The sequence below is a fragment of the Coccomyxa subellipsoidea genome (genome assembly GCF_000258705.1).
Source record: "Coccomyxa subellipsoidea C-169, whole genome shotgun sequence".
NCBI lineage: Eukaryota > Viridiplantae > Chlorophyta > Trebouxiophyceae > Coccomyxaceae > Coccomyxa > Coccomyxa subellipsoidea.
Window position 1 is genome coordinate 1,210,939 of NW_005178031.1, and position 16,275 is coordinate 1,227,213.

Here is a 16,275-nt window from a genome sequence, read left to right on the forward strand (position 1 = left end):
GTGTACGACTTCGGTTCGATGTCCAGCTCTGATTCCTTCCAGGAGGAGCATCTGAATGACGACGGCAGTGCCTGCTGTCTGGTCAATATTTTAAAGCAGTGTATACAAGCGCTTTACAAGCGCTAATTTATAAATGCTAGCAAATGAGAAGGAAAGCTCTTTGCAATTGCAACTCTGATTAATCAATTTCATGCCCTTGAAATCTGAGTAGCAAGATCGGTGAACGCCCATTCAGTGCCACTCTTGCATGCAAAGATACTGATAAAAGTTGCATGCAGCATGCAGCCTTCAAGAGAGTTTAGCTGTGCAGCTGAAGCCGGCTCAGTACTTGTGTCACACAAGTTGTGTGCCGCACTTCCTCCAGGGCCACGAGTCTGACACAACTCAATTCCAAGTTGGGACTTATACGCATTAACGGTAGTACCACGGTAGTACAAATCACCCACAACCAGCCTCACGAGGTACAAGTATTTTTTCCCATGTGTCTGTAATCAGGGGGACATCATCTTCTCGTATCGCTTCACTTCGGGAACCTGCAGTGCCGAGCTGGGCTTCTGCGGCATAGCCAGTGTGAAGCGCTGCTCTGTGACCAGGCGAGTCAGCAGGCCCTTCCCCTGCCGCACGCGCAATTCTTTCAGAGTCTTCAGCGCGCTGCTGCGCTCTGCTTCCAACGCCGCCAGAGCCTCCTGCAAGCATTCGTGAATGTTGTTCGAGATTTTGAAGTTTCAGTGGGTTGCAGGTTTGGCGCTCACATTGCAAGCACAAGTGCCCCACAGCTCCTCCTTGAAGTGGACTTGCCCGACAATGCACTGACCTCTGCATATATCATAGTCGGCATGGTTTCATTAAGGCAAGCCTGAAGTCAGCCAGCCTACACATGTGCAAGAGCAGTCAAGGGTAATGCATCACCAAATGGTTGGATAGACACAGCCATGCGTGCACCTTGTGCGTGGAGAGCGCCTTTTTCCTGGAGGCTGCTTCGATCTCGAGCAGGTGCTCCAGGTGACCGATGTGCTGCTGCAGCTCCTCAATCACCCCCCTCTGCTGATCCACCTTGTCCTCCAGCTCACTGCAGGCGCACACCGCCAATTCTTCGCTGTCATCAACTCAGCAGAACTCCCCGAAAAGAAGCAAGTGAACGGTCGATCTCAATTGCCTGGTGTCACCAGGGTGCCATCCACAGGTGGAGGAAATGACTAATTGACTGACTAATTGAGCATTATACTGTATGATGACACGGCAAGCAGCGGGCGTTGCGGCGGTACCTGGCCTTCCACGATGCAGCTTCCAGGGCAGCTTCATGCGCAGCCCGCAGCTCGGCCAGCTGCTGCACAGAATTGTCACGCTCCCTAGCAGCCGCCCGCAATTGCTCCTCTGCGCTGTCCCTGGCCTCGACCGCTCGGGACTTCTGCAGGTCGATCACCTGCAGCAGCACATCCCTGGGCCCTGATTCCCTTGATAGACAGCAGCCAGGGGACTCTCAAATCTCCCAAATCTTTGACTTCTATTGGAATGCAGCATCAGGCTGCCGAGAACAGCAGAGCGTCCCGCCCAAGTGTGTGCAGCATGGTAGTCGAGCAACCTAGCAGTGCCACCAGCGTAATTTTGCACCTTTTGCGTCGCCATGGTACCTTCCGCTGGCCTACCGCTGGCAACCAGTGACTTGGGTCCTTGCACTGACGATTGGCAACTGTTCAGAGCCCCATCATTGAAATATCTCCACACATGCAGGCCGTGGGCGTGCCTGCAGGGCGGCGTCGCGTTGGCGCACGGAGGCCATGACGGAGTCACGCTGCGCACGCAGGTCGCGGACGGCCCCGTCGCGCAGGGCCAGCTCGGCCGCGTAGAGCTGCTTGAGGCCGGCCAGCGCCGCCGCCTTGTCGCGCTCCGCGCTGTGCCGCTGCTGACTCAGCACCCGGTCCAGCTCCCCCGCGTCGACGCCTCTCCGCGCGCGCGCCTCCCGGCCAGCCACCCTCTCCGCCTCCACCGCCCTGCATTGACGCATGCTACGCTCAAGCTTGTACCTTACGAATCAGCTGAGCATAAACAGAATCACAGGCGCTTGCTGAAGTCCATCTAGAGCAACATTCCCAGAATTACCCAGGTATCTATACTTTGCCTAATTTATGTTGATAGGCCCCTTGCAACACATCAAAAGCGAGCCTTGCTTGTGTGGCAGGCGTCATAGTTTGGTGAAAGGAGCAGCCCTTGGTGGTGAGTGTCATGAACATCAAATTTCTGTGTTGCCCCACCGGGAGGGAGGATGACTATGCAGTGTAAGAATATGGGCCGGTCTGAGAAGAAAAGCGCGCACCTGAGCGCCTGTTCCTTGTCGTGCTGCAGCGTTCGCACGAGGGTCTCCAGCCGCGTGACCTCTACCGCCTTGTCTTCTAAGCCACTCCTCAGATTAGTGATCGTGCTAGCCTGCGCGTCCGCCTCCAGCGCCCGCTGCTGCAGCCTCTCTTGCAGGTCCTGCATGCACGCATATTGCTTGAATATCTGCCCATCTCGTGCCCTTCTTGGCCATCTAGTGCTTGTGCCCATAAAGGCGGAGTGCCAAATAGACAGAGCCAAGAATTTTATTCATGCATCCCTGCTTTGCAATCATGTAATCAGGTGGCCCCGCTTGATAGCCATCTGAGGCCCCAGAGTCCAGCGGAATCCAGCTCCCATGCCGGGTCTGAAATCAAACAACAGTATGAAGTGGTAGAGGGATCTCAGACACACCTTCATCTGCATCTCCAGAGCTGCGATCCTGGCCTCACTCAGGGCTAAAGACTCTGAAGCAGTTTGCTGATCCACTGCCCCAGATGTCCTTCCTGATGGACTATCTTTATGGGGGCCAGCTTCTTCTGCCACTCTACTGCTGCGTCTGGCTGACAGCTCATCTCTCAGTGTCTGTGAGGCATGCCGCTCCTCCTGCAAGGCAGATTGAAATTTCAATTTGCCGGCACAATATGACATGACATGGAAGTCAATGGCGGTGCCGAGGGACTCACCTCAAGAGATTGGGCTGTGTCGGCCAGCTCGCCTCTGAGCTTGGCCAAGTCATTTTCAAGGGCGGTCGCATGCGCAGTCGACAGCTTCAGCTGCTCCATGCTCTCCTGCAGCGCTGCTGTCTTGGTGCCTAGGTCGCATCTCGCCTCTGCATGCTGCAGATGCAAAGCAACACGCCTTCAATCATATATGGGCTTTAAGACTGATAATAGAGTACAATGACGCATACTAACTGTTACCGAGCACAACACTCTACTATGCATATAGAGGTGTGAAAGCAACACTCTGTGAAGCAGAGTATTGACGGGTTCTTGGAACAGAATCAAGTCGGCACCTGTGCGCGCAGGTCGTGCAGCATGGCAGTGACTTCCGCCACGCGCTCCTGGGCGGCTGAGGCCTGCATCTCCAGCTCAGCGTGAGCCTCCTTGCCCTTAGTCACCTCAGCCGCTGCCGCCGCAGCCAGATTCTGTTCCTTGACCCTCAGCTCATTTACCTTCGCCTCTGCAGAATCCAGCTTCTGCTGTAGCTCTGTTGCGTCCTGTCTGAGCGCGCCGGCCTCGGACTGACTTGTTGCTAACGCGGCGAGCCCATCTGTGCATATTTTCTCAGCTTTGCTGTTGCGCACTTCGGCCTCCTCCCTCTCTGCCTTCACGCTGTCGCACCTCTCCTGCAGAGCAGCAACCTCCTCCTTCATCCGGCTCGCATTGGCCTGAGACTCTCTGAGGCACTCCTCAGCCGCCGCCCTCTGCTGCTGCGCCATCTCGAGTGCCGCGGCTGCCTCTTCCGCCTGCTTCTGTGCGGCCAGCAGCCCTGCTCGCAGCTTCCCCTCCTGCTGCTGCACTGCTGCATCGTGCAGCGCCCGGGCCTCCGCCAGCCTTGCCTCTACTTTTGCCTTCTCGGCGGCAAGCTCGGCAGTACGCGCGTCGACCTCCGCGCATTTTGCCGCGAGGCGCTCTTCCAATGACGCGATCTCCTCGGCCGACAACGCCGCCTGCGCCTCCGCTGCCGCCGTAGCAGCATCCGCGTGCTCTTCTGCCTCCGCTAATTTCCTCTCAGCGTCCTGGAGCCGAGCCGATGCGTCGGCGCTGAGCTGCGCCATCTCGGCGCCCTGGCGCTCCTCCTCTGTCAGCCGCTTCTCGAGCGAAGCCATGGCCGCTCCCAGGGAGGACGACTCCACTTCGTGCGCGGCCGCACTCGCTGCCAGCCGCTCTTTCGCATCGCGGTACTTTGCCTCGAGCACCGCTGCCTGCCTGCAGGTCTCGGCCAGCCGCCCTTGCAGCTCCGCAGCGGCCGCCCCTGCCTCTCCCCGCTGTCGCTCAAGCAGCGCCATCGCTGCATCCTTGTCAGCCTCAGCGATCGCCAGGCGTGCACTGAGTGCCTTGCACTGCGCCGTGGCTTCCTCATGTTTCCCACCGGCCTCAGCCGCCTCTGATCGCAACCGCTCGAGCAATGCCGCCGCTGCATCCATGTCAGACTTAGCCGTCGCCAGGTGTGCGCTGTGTGCCTTGCACTGGACACTGGCTTCCTCCAACTGCCTGGCAGCTGCAGCCGCCTCTGCCTGAAGCTGGGAGATGCGCGCATCCGACTCTGAGCGCTGCCGGTACAATCGGCGCTCCAGGGAAGCCATGGCGGCCGCCAGGGAGGTGCTCTCGGCCTCGCTGGCGCCCGCACTGGCCACCATCTGCTGCTTCAGGGCCGCCGCCTGCGCGCGCAGCGAGTCCTGCTCCCGCACCGCACTGTCCAGCTTGGCTTCCAGGTCCGAGAGCGCTGCATCCCTATCTCCCTGCGCCTGTGCCCCAAAAGCACGGCAATCAGCTGATCGGCTTGAGTGTGTCTTAAGCTCTACACCCATCACACATCGCATTGGCTTGTACTGCTTTGACATGCATGCTACATGTAAGACACTTGATGCAGCTTTTTCCCTTGTTTTCAAGGCAAACGCGGAGATAGTGCTGGGCAGGTACCGTCACATGCATGCAGCAGCTGTCTCTGTTAACACAAGGCTCACCTTCTGCAAAGCTTTAACGGTCTCTTGAGCCTCAGCCAAGCGCTCCTGGGTGGCATCGCGTTCTTGCGCGGCCTGCGCGGCCGCACAGGCCGCCTCGCCGCCCCGGGCCATGAAGAAGTCGCGCTCGCTGCTCGCCTCTGCCAGCTGCTGCTGCAGCGCCGCGGCTTTGTTCTTGGCCTCGGCCCTGAGCGCTGCAATGGCCTCACTGTGCTGGGCCTGCAGCTGCTGGCAGAAGCTCTGGTTGCATGCGAGCTCGTCCTGCAGAGCTCGCACGTGGCCATGCGCCTGGGCTGCCGCTGCTTCCTTCTCCTCCCTCAGCCGCGCGCCCTCGCCCCTCAGCGACTGCACTTGCGCCTGACCGCCACACATGCACCCGTCATATTGCTTGGCATACGGTGTGAATTCAGGCTGAGAGGTACAATTGTATCCGTCACAGTGTGGCAGCATATGAATAACAGGGTTCACCTATAAGTGACAGTAAGGCCAGCATCAACATGGCCACCACCCTCTCTCTCTGAGCGACAGGCGTAAATAAAGGCTACACAGTAGTGATTTTAAGTACTTCCTGTAAGCACGTACTGCAGGAAGGACAGGATTGCGTACCAGGTGAGCTGCCATGTCTTCCTGCATCTCGGCGATGCGAGCGCTGATTTCGTTGTCCCGCTGCACCAGCCGCTGCCTGGCCTGCTCCGCCGCTGCATGATCAGCTTTGGCGGCGATGAGCGACTTTGATTTGTACGCCACCTGCAGAAACAGCCCCATTGAGACATGCATAGTGAATGAAGATTAATGAAGTTATGTATGCTTAGTAATTATGGTCTTGCAGAGGATACTAAGGAATGTGTCTATTGTGGTCCAAATGCATACATCTTGCAGAGGTGTCTAATTGCATGAAAGGCTTCACCTGTGCTTCCAAGGAAAGAATCTGCTCCGCTTCTGCTGTCCTCCTCTTTCTCACCTCCTCCAAGGCACCCTTTGCGTTTTGCAGCTCATGCTGCAACTTTGTGCGCAGTTGGGCTTCACTGCCGCTCTTTGCTCGTGCCTGACACGACAAATAGCAGCATCCTTTTACTTTGCATGTTGCCAGATGTAGAATGTGTACTAGGAGGTGAGAAGCATGCAGTACCTTCTCAAGCGCCTCTGCAAGAGAAGCAACCTTTGCTTCCAAGGCTGAGGTTGCCTCCGCCCCAGCAGTGAGCTGCCTTTCTGATCGCCTCATTGCCTCTGCATCTTGTACAATCCTGGCTTTGTACTCTGCTATGGCTGCCTCTTTCGATGCCACTTCAGCCTGTGCATGCATGGTGTCTCACCCGTCTGTATGATCACCAAATGGCTCTTCACATGTTTTCTCATCAATATCTTAGCCTGAGGAGTCTGAGTGACTGTCACCTGCAGGGAGTTGAGCTGCGCTTGCAGCAAACTGCAGGCAGTCTGCACCTCAGCTCGGTCTGGGTCATCTTTGTGCTGCTGCACCTGAAACGCAAAGTAGGCACGCATCATTAAGGGCGTGGAGTTCAAGGAATAAGTTCAGAATGGCAATGCCCCAAGGCTGTACTGATGGTTGCACAGTGGTAGAAGATCCTGACCGCTGTGCGAAGGTTGTCGCATTCGAGTGCCAGCTCTGCCTTGTCCTTGCAGGCTGCAGCCAATTCGGCTTGCAGCCCCACCACTTCGCGCTGCATCTGGGAAGCCTCCTCCACAACTCTCTCCTTCTCCCTGTGGACAGAGTGAAGCGACCCTTTCCAGTCGGCCAGTGACAGTGTTTTAATTGGCTCTATTCAGGGGACAGGCCGGCATGCATGCTACACTTCACGTTGCTGAGTACATTCACTTGACTGTGGCGCTGCATGGGGAGCCACCTTTCAGTGAATGCAATTGTGCTGTGCAGCTCGCTGATGACGCTGTCTCCATTGGCCAGCTGGAGTGACAGATCCTTCACCTGAGCATCCAGAGCCTCCTTCTGCGCCAACATCTCATCCCACCGCCTGCGCAGTATTCCAGCAATCATGTCCCTTTTAACGTTGAAAGATGCACACATTTAGTAAGCATCATTGCCATGTTATGTGCAGATGGGAAGGCATAATCTGTCAGTCATGGGCATACATCGGAAAGGGCATGAAATCAGGCAAAATAGAAAGTGTTTCAACACTGTAGGGATGAGTCCCATGCATGGTGCATCAATGCAAGACCGACAGCAAAGCTTCTCCTGTATGCTTACCTGGATGCTTCTGCTGCACGTTCGGGTGAGCAAAGAGCCACAATCACTGCGCCAGTGGCCCCTGTCGGGGCCAGTCTGGTGCGCATTCCCACCATCTCAGCTCTCACTGACAGCACCTCCTCAGATGCAGCGGCGACTGCTCCTTGCGCAGCCTCAAGAGCTGCTTCTGCGCGTTGCGCACGCTGCAAAGGACCAAATGGCGATCAGCTTGTTGATGTCAAGCTCATGAGGGAAGGATCAGCTTGCATGCAGCAAGTGCATGGAATTGGCGGTGTTAAGTTTTTGATGGCTTTGGCACCTGACTCGCATCCATGTTGGCTTCAACTAGCAGCTCCATCTGGACCCTGTTGCCTGACAGCGCCGCATCCAGAGCATCTCGATCCCTGACCAAAACCACATCAGGCTTGTCAGCATCGGGGAGCTGTCTTCGCCTTATCACATGCTCGTCGCCATCAGGGGTTTGCCAGAATACATCCAAACTATTTGCATGCCAGAGATGCAGTGAATCGGAATCGAGGTCTACTACTTGGGTGCAGGTGATTGCATTTCTACACAATTTCTATTCCTCAACACTCATATCTCTCTTTCGCGCCTTTGTCCAAGGCTTGTCTTTGCACCTTTGCCTTGTGAATCTCAGGTGTCTTGATGTGTTGCAGGTTGGGCTGGCATTCTAGAGTCGGGTGGATTGCAAGAGGTGCCGCACCTGCGCATTCGAGACCCCTGGTGCTGCAGCTCGGCCACCCTTGCTTCGAGGTCCTGGTTGAGGGCGAGGGCGCTGTTGAGGCGGCCGCTCCATTCCTCCTCACATGCCGCCACTGCCTCCTCCACACCGGCAGGACCCCCCTCGCCCTCCTGCCTGCCCTTCGCGGACGACGGCCTTGCCTGCATCAGTTGAATCGTGCATCGATCAGCATTAGCTGCAGGTTTTGATGTGGTGCATTCACCAGGCAAAGCAGGCATCTGACAAACCAAGCCAGCCGCCTAATGGAACTCCCTGCAAAAGTTTCATCCTGAAAGCAAGAAGGGGACATGATGATCTCTTTGCGCTTGCAGCTGTTGCGTGCACACCCCCACAGAGCATGCGTGCACAGACAGCATGCACATTGATTTCTACGTGAGTACATGGTGCAAGGTGGTGCCCCTCCTCCGGCGAGGAGACACAATTTTCATCACCATCCACAAGTAAGTTTGGCAGTGCATGTTGCGGCTGTGATCTTGAGAGCATCTGCTTATGGCCTCCTCATTTGCAATCAGCAGAGGTGGTGAGGGACACTCTCCCAATATAATGATGCAGCTTCATGACCACACATGCAATGAACGCTCAGCACAGCAGTCTGATCTGGCGAAGAGGCGGTTACAAGGAGCCTTAGTCAAGGAGTCTGACCTGGCGCAGGGCCTGGTAGGTGTCGCTGAGAAGCTGCAGCTCCCGCCGAAGCCGCTCGTTCTCGCGCGTCAGCAGGGCCGCCTCGCCGCGCGTGTCCTCGTTCACGCGCGCCTTGTTCACAATCTGTTTGGCCCTCTGAGCGAATCCCAGCGTGGACTGCGTCTCCCGCGCGCACCCCGCGCCCGGGCTCACGTTTGCGATGATCACAGTCTTCGCGTTGCCCCCAAGCGAGTCCTGCATGTAGAGCAGCGCAAACCTCTGCCTTCCGTTTGTGCTTTTCTATGAAAGATCATCTTCTTTTGTGTGGGTGCGACCTTTGCTTGATGCTGCGCATGCATGCATGTGCTTATCCATGACTCCATGATCGCGAGCACAAGGCTTGACAGTGGCGGCTCAGCGCATTGACATGCCAAAGCAGCCACTGTGACATCGGCATGCAAGGTCTGCAGATGGATAGGGCTTGTGTTGGCTACAGGAAGGGCTCAAGGGAGTGGCAATATTGCATGTGCTCAAGTGGGTAGAGTGGCAATTGGTGGCATGCCTGCAGCAGGAAGGTGAGCCTGGAGTCTCGGTAGGGGACGTGGGCGGGCTGCCTGTGCGCCCCAGCCAGCTTGTTGATGACCAGGCCCAGCGTGCTGAGGGAGCGGTTGATGGAGGAGGCTTCCTTCAGCCGCTCGCCCTCCGACTCTGCAACCTTCTGCCTCTCGCTCCCTGCATCCCAGGCCACACAGCAATTGGATCCTACATTGGTCACCCGCCTCAGAAGCCCAGCTGCGAGGATCCTGTGGGTGCTTTGCACAGAGAACCCACGAGTGTTGCCCTAGGTGTTGTTGTTGTGTAATATTTGAACAGAGCTAATGTGCATGATGCATGATCCACGACAGTACAACAAGCCCTACTGAGGCTTCAGCAGGGGACTCCACTCAATCGACTGATTTTCAGTCACCTGGCCTTAGGTGACAGGAGGCCGCTCAACAGGCAGAGACCTCCTGTCAGTATTGGGTGAGACCTTTCCGTGTGGCTTTGCATGCATGCGCACCGGCCAGGTCAACGAGGTGGAGCCGAGAGGTGCGGATGGAGGTGACGCCGTCTTCCACGGTCTGCGACTCCACGACGCAGGTGAAGACACAGTGCGAGCGCGAGGACAGCGCGTTGGTGCGCGTGCCCCCGGTGTGCCGGTTGGCCGTCCCCTGCCTCAGCAGCCGCACCACGTCCTCTCCTGCGCAGCGCGCAGCCACATGCTTGTTGCAACATAAAAGTACCGGACCACTGTACTGCACTGTGACAGGCATGCTGGACCATGTTGAAGCACTACCGTAGCACACCAATCTGCCCTAAATTGCTATGAGGCACAACTGTTCCTCGGCAGTGCCACAAATACTTGGAGTGCTGCTTTTTTGGGCCCTGGTCGCTCGGCCCAAACTTTTGTCCGGGAGCCAGCAAGAGCAGGCGACAGTGCAGCCCAGTGTGGCTGCAGAGCTCAGTGTTGTGAGGTGCGTGCAGAGGGCAGCCAAACACACCGTCATTGACGACCTCCTCGGACAGGTCATCCACGTAGATGCCCTGGCGCAGGTCCTCACGCAGCTGCAGCCGTGTGCGCTCGGGACACAGCAGGTCTGTAATCACCTCCTGGTAGATCTCCAAGCAGCTCACTTTGCACAGGAAGCACACCTCCCGCCCCTCCCTCTGCCGCACCCACAATCTTACACTCTTTCCTCTGTGGGCTTCCTAATAATAACCATGCTTGTCCTTGCCAGCGGCAAGGTGCGTCTGATGTGGCCACACGTCCTACCCTTTGCGCACACACTGCCTAATAAAACATGCTCTGTGAGTATATTAATTTCCTCCATCCAAAAGCCACAGGAGATTGATGTATTAAAACCTGTGGTGATCTTGAGAGCATGGTGAGAGATGGAGGCTCACCTTAATGCTCTCCAGCTGCTTGATGCGGTCGAACAGGTACTGGAACATCCGAGGGATGAGTCCTGCCTGCACGTCACAGACACCGATATATAGCTTGGGGCATTGCAGGCATGCAGAGGCTGTGATTGGAAAGGAAGCGTGCGGCTTATTTTTCGGGGATTATAGGTTTCAGAGGGGTACCTGCTCGGGCATCTCCTCTGCCCTGGTTGGGATCTGGCCCAGCATAGTGAAGGTCTTGCCACTGCCAGTCTGGCCATATGCCAGCACAGAGCTGTTGTAGCCATTCAGGCAGTTCTCCACAATGGGCCGGCCAACCACTGTGCACAGCACCAAGAAGACAGCGAGAATTAGTATTTTAGAGAGCGCATGGTGTCCTTATCCCGGATACTGCCCCCAACATATCGATCGATCCAACTCTGTGCTGCGCTGGTGCCCTCAGGTGATGATGGTCCATGCCATGACATGCACACCACAACCATAGGGCAGTCGTGCAAAAAAATTGCGGTGAGTAATATACCCACCGCGAAAAAATTGCAGCTGTGAAACCTTCCCATCTGCTGCGTAGTCAAAAGAGAAGTGGGTCTCCTCTCCAGATGAAGTGAAGCCAAGAGTTTGGTTGTCATGCACGTTCACCGCTTCCCTTTGCCCCGTTTCATCACTGCTTGAGGGCCGGGCACGCACTACCACCTGCAGAATATCAGCACAACTGCATCATGACAGGCCTCCAAGAGCCAACTCCTTATCGGGTTGCCTTCAGACCATGACTGCCTTGGAGCTGTAAGGACTGTACCTTAATATTGTCTGCATCACCTCGTGGTACAGCAGGCTCGGAAACCTGCCCTTCGACTGTGATGCAGCCAAATAAGTCCAGCATCCTTGGGAAGAGCACAGGCTGCAGGACAGAAAGCACATTGTTGGCAAACCGAAAGATGTCTCCGAAGCTCAAATTATGCTTAAATCCATCATGCAATTAGAAAAGGTGATGGTAGACTGAGTAGCACACAATTTCCTGAAAGGCTTTAGCTGTATTCGCAAACATTGAAAGGTCTATTACCGTTGAGGGTGTATTCAAAGACAATTGGCGCAGGGGTGTCGCGCATTGTGCCGATTCCTCGACAGTTTCTGAGTTGTGTTCTTGCACCAGCACGTCTTTTATGCATGCTTTATTCTCGTCCAGGTGAATTTCTTTGTTCTCCTGGTTCCCTCTTCTGAGTCTGCGCGTCTCTCTCGTCATCTTGAATTGGTGAAGGCGAAAAACTACATGAAAGATCTCTTGTGTGTCTGACAAGGCAAGGCGAATGGCTACTGTAGGTCTAGTGATCACAGCCAGTCCCAAAGGCGCAGCTGTCCTTGCTGGATTTCGTGCCTGTAGTTGCCAGTCTAGGCAACAAGTTTCACGTGACCCCTTCACAAATAAGTTCGCCTTCCTGTGCAGATCGCCCAAGGAGAGGAACCATCTAAATTCCTTATTAGATATATAGAGTGCTATCCATTGTTTCGTCTGTCCCTCTGTCCCTGCACCTTGACAGGGTGGGCAGTTTGTCATTCATCTTGGGGCTTTTCCCCTGAGCAAGTAGTTGACAACCCGTGTGCGCTCAGATTGAAACATTGAAGCCTCAATATCATTTTGTTCCACCATCCGAGCGCACCGTGATACGCCCATCCATCTCGATACGTGTTGAGTGTTCAGCAGAACAGGTTTTTGCCCCCATCTATGTATAGAGCAGGTGCGATCTGCTCCCAATGGGGTCCTTGTCACTCCTGTGATAATTCTCTACTTGATCTCCCCTTGTTGCATGGCATCGCTGGCGGTTCCCGGTACCCACCGCCATTTGTCCATCCCTTCACAATTATTGCAGCTGTCAGGCTTGAAGAGGCCGCTTCTGATGTGGAACTGTACACTTTTATTCCTATTCGCGAAAGGGCACATCGGTCACTTGTGCGAGGGATGAAAGGTGGTTGCTGACGTACTGCAGGTTCTTCCCAGTTGGGAGGCAGGCGCAACATATGTGTTGAGGTGGTAGACTAGAAGGTCAGTCTTGAGGAGAGCGGCATGGCTGTCCAAGGCACGAATGGGGGTGGGCCAGGCGCGCAGGAGGCAGTGAACCCAGCTACTGAGAGCTGCAGTGTGTTTGTCAATGGGCTTTCGCTCGAGGTGAGCGCTGTAGACCCGTCCGCAGTCAAGGCGATCATATATATCGTCGATTATGTATACATTTCTAATAAGCATGTTCCCAAAGCAGAGCTCAATATCCAGCTTTTATCAAATGTGCAGGTGAGCAGTGAGACTCTCAAAGAGGTGTTTGGGAGGGTGGGGAGAGTGGCGTCTGCCGTTGTCATGCGCGACCACTTTGGGGCGAGCCGCGGGTTTGGATTCGTTAATTTCACCAAGGCAGACGAGGCAGACAGGGCAATCCAGCAGTTCAACAAGATCCCCCATTGTGCAGGGACTTGGCTGGTGAGTGCCCCCTTTGCAGAGCATTTTTAGCTGATTCAGTGGCAAATTTCTCACCACATGCCTGCAATGCTACCCATTTGCTTGCACTTCAATGACACCGCTGATTATGCTCCAGGTGCGCAAGGCTGAGAAGAGGAAACCAGAGCAGAAAGCCGGGCAGGTGCGTCCTCAAATGGTGGCAGAAGATGGTGGTGCTTAAGTTTTTATATAAAGTTTCAATTTCTAACAATGTGTTGTTTTCAGTTGCCTTTCTGTGATAATGTTGACGGCGTGAGCGGGGCTTGCTGCAGGTCAGTGAGCAAGGCCTGGATCTGTGCAATCTCTTCATTCGGGGCGTGGAACCAGAGATCTCCAGCATCAGGCTGCAGAGCATGTTTGAGGTACTTCCCTTGCTGGCTTCATTCTCAAATCGCCACCCTCCAGTGGTTCTGGATTCTTCATCCTACAGTGTGAAGGACTGTACCTTACTGTTGTCTGCATCACCTCGTGGTACAGCAGGCGCGGAACCCTGCCTGTCAACTGTGGTGCAGCCAATTAGGTCCAGCATCCTTGGGAAGAGCACAGGCTGCAGCACAGAATGTGATTTGCTGGTTTCTTTGAAAATGTGCTGGTCTTCTCTTGGTACAGGCGTTTGGAAAAGTGGTCTCCAGCAAGATCCTTGTCGATCCAAAGACGGGCGCAAGTAAATGCGCGGGATTCCTTCGTTTCACCCTCCCTGAAGAAGCTGCCAGGGCCATCCACGAGATGAATGGCAAACAGGTGAGGATTTTGTCACTCATGTCCACATCAGGACACCGCATGCTTGTTTGGCCTCCCATGCAAGCTTTTGCTGGCACAAGGACAGCTCTTGCATTTTGGTTTCAGCCCGCTTCTGTGCGGGCAGTGTATCAGGATTCTCTACCTTGTGCAGTCGGAGTGATGTGGATCAAGGCCCCACATGAGGTACTTTTTCCCGGGTTCAGGTGGGCAGCAAGAGGCTGTTTGTGACACTGGCTCAGAAGCGTGCAACGACAGATCCCCAGGGTATTATACACCCACCCTTTGAACAGAGCGCCGCTCAGCCTAGCACCCCTACTGGCATGGCATATTTCATGCCCATGTCCGGCATGGCTCCCCAATATCCCCAGGTGATATACAGACCCATCCAGTGGCATTTGTCATTTGCTGTGACACTGCAATGCATGCGACAGTCTGGCCACTCTCCTGTATGCTCAGTTCTCGTTGTTCTTTTCAGGGCGCTCATGGCCATCCCGCATTCCAACCATATGGCATGTACCCGCCGGGCATGGTGCCCATTCACCCGCAGGTGGGCTTTTCAGATAGGGTCCCTTTCTCTCCATGGCCAGGCTAAATCCAAAGCAGACTGCAACCTCATTGCGTGTGGAAGGATACAAGGCAGTGAGATTCCACAAATTTTCTGTGTGGCGTGCAGGCTTACCAGCAGGGGTACGGGCCTCCGCCGCAGTTGGTCTGGCAGGGAATGCCCATGGCTGCGTTCCAGGGAATGCCGCCCGGATACCAGCAGGCCGATCCGCGCGCGATTTCCCGCCAGCAGCAGGTCTGCATGCAAACTAACAAGCCGTGCACCTCACGACCGTGTGCCTACATCAGTTCATGCCATCGGGGGAATGTTGCTTTGCCGTGTCACACAGCAGCATGTGTGGCTGTCAACGAATGCATGGGCCGTTTCAATGAATTATGTTCGAGGTGCAGCTGACACAATCTTTCACTGAGGTCAGCTTGATGTGGCTATTGCAGCAGGCGCAGCAGTACTACATGATGACGAGCGGCCAGGACGGAACCTACTTTGACATGGCCAGCAACAGCTTTATGCACAGCGGCCGCGGCTACCGCTCCCATATGGGCCGCGGAGCCGCCACCCCTCGCGGCGGCGGCCGCCGCGGCCGCCAGCTCTTCCCCGAACCCCCGGCCTCCAACCACCTCGGTGCGTGCCTGCCGCTCCACTCAATCTTCTTCTCTGTCAGCATGCATGCCATCAGCCTTGGCACTGAGCAAGCGCGCATTGCACCTGCAGATGACTCGTTGGCACCTGTGGGCAGCCTCTCGTCTGCACTCATGCAGGTTTTGTGTTGTCCAGTACAGCAGATGTAGTGAGCTAGAGGCACGGTTGCTGCAGGTCAGCCGCGTGCGCCTGTGAAGGTGCCCCTGACGGTGAACTCAAAGCCGGTGGCGCGGCGGGACGTGGCGCCGGGAGCTGCGCCAAAGGACGCGCCGACCAACACCAAAGACCTGGTGGCGCGGTTGGCCGCCACTCCGGACAAGCTTGTGCGCGTCAGCATGATGGGTGCGATGCTGTCACAGCACCATATCACTGACGAGCACTGAGATCCTCACTACATCAGATAGAATAGGACTTGGTAAGATAGGATAGTGTGCAGGATTGAGAGATCAACCTTCTATGTTGCTCTGCAGATATGGCTGTGTTCGGGAGCTATTGAGTATTGAGTACTTGGGAATGCTCCGGAACAATGCAAAAATTGCCAGCGTGCTTGCTACATTGCATGCAAACCTTGTACAGAGCGTTGCTGTGGTGTGTGCGGCAGGGGATCTGCTGTTCACGCTGGTGCAAGGGCTGCAGCCGGCCAAGGACAGCGCCAAGATCACGGGCATGCTGCTGGAGATGACCGAGCCCGAGATCCTGCACATCCTGGAGGACCGCGCCGCCCTCATCAAAAAGGCACGCCATCCCTCCCACTCCGGCATTTGTTCAGTGCATGCCATTCCACATTTTTGCATGCACAAAGCATGCAGCAGTCTCCTGACGTTCACAGCTTCACAGTCATCAGAAAAATCACAGGTAATATGACAGGAGGTTGCTGCTTCTTTTTTTGCCTCGGTGGGGGCTCCTCAGGGTACACAGGATGAAGAGGGTCCTGGGCTCCTGCGGTATGCCGCCTGGATCGTTTATGTGTGCATCCTCTTATTTGTAGCGGATTTGGCAGATAGGAGGGAGGCTGAGGCGTGATGTGGTGTTGAACGGCAGGTTGATGAAGCTCTGGGAGTGCTGAAGGCAGCTGGCTACAAGGAGGCCAAGCAGCAGGTTCCCAAGGAGCTGCCCAGCACCCCAAAGAGCGCCTCAGAAGAGCCCAAGGCCGCCCCGGCATCAGATGCAGCTCAGAGCAGCGCTCCATCAGAGGGGCTGGAGAAGCTGAGGCTCGCATGAGACACCCAGGGGCACTGGAGAACCAAGGCACTGGAGAACCCAGGCAGCTCCAAGACTTCTTATTTTCGTGATGCCTCTACATCTGGGGAGAGTGTGAGCAGGA

At 55.6% G+C, this 16,275-nt stretch overlaps 2 protein-coding genes across 2 annotated transcripts; one reads left to right on the plus strand and one right to left on the minus strand.

Moving 5' to 3' along the window:
- Positions 1-8,589: 8,589 nt before the first annotated feature.
- COCSUDRAFT_37341 (kinesin-domain-containing protein) lies at positions 8,590-11,630 on the minus strand (the record flags this gene model as incomplete). Its single annotated transcript, XM_005646027.1, has 7 exons — positions 8,590-8,841; positions 9,149-9,318; positions 9,647-9,826; positions 10,128-10,293; positions 10,531-10,596; positions 10,711-10,847; positions 11,585-11,630. 7 exons carry the CDS (start codon positions 11,628-11,630, stop codon positions 8,590-8,592), a joined length of 1,017 nt encoding a protein of 338 aa, XP_005646084.1.
- Positions 11,631-12,583: 953 nt separating this feature from the next.
- On the plus strand, positions 12,584-16,172 carry COCSUDRAFT_43243 (RNA-binding domain-containing protein; the record flags this gene model as incomplete). The annotated part of the gene is made up of 12 exons (XM_005646028.1): positions 12,584-12,685; positions 12,806-12,988; positions 13,104-13,148; positions 13,279-13,368; positions 13,616-13,747; positions 13,951-14,115; positions 14,223-14,294; positions 14,421-14,546; positions 14,750-14,933; positions 15,126-15,293; positions 15,553-15,719; positions 15,993-16,172. 12 exons carry the CDS (start codon positions 12,584-12,586, stop codon positions 16,170-16,172), a joined length of 1,614 nt encoding a protein of 537 aa, XP_005646085.1.
- Between the last annotated feature and the right edge of the window lie 103 nt (positions 16,173-16,275).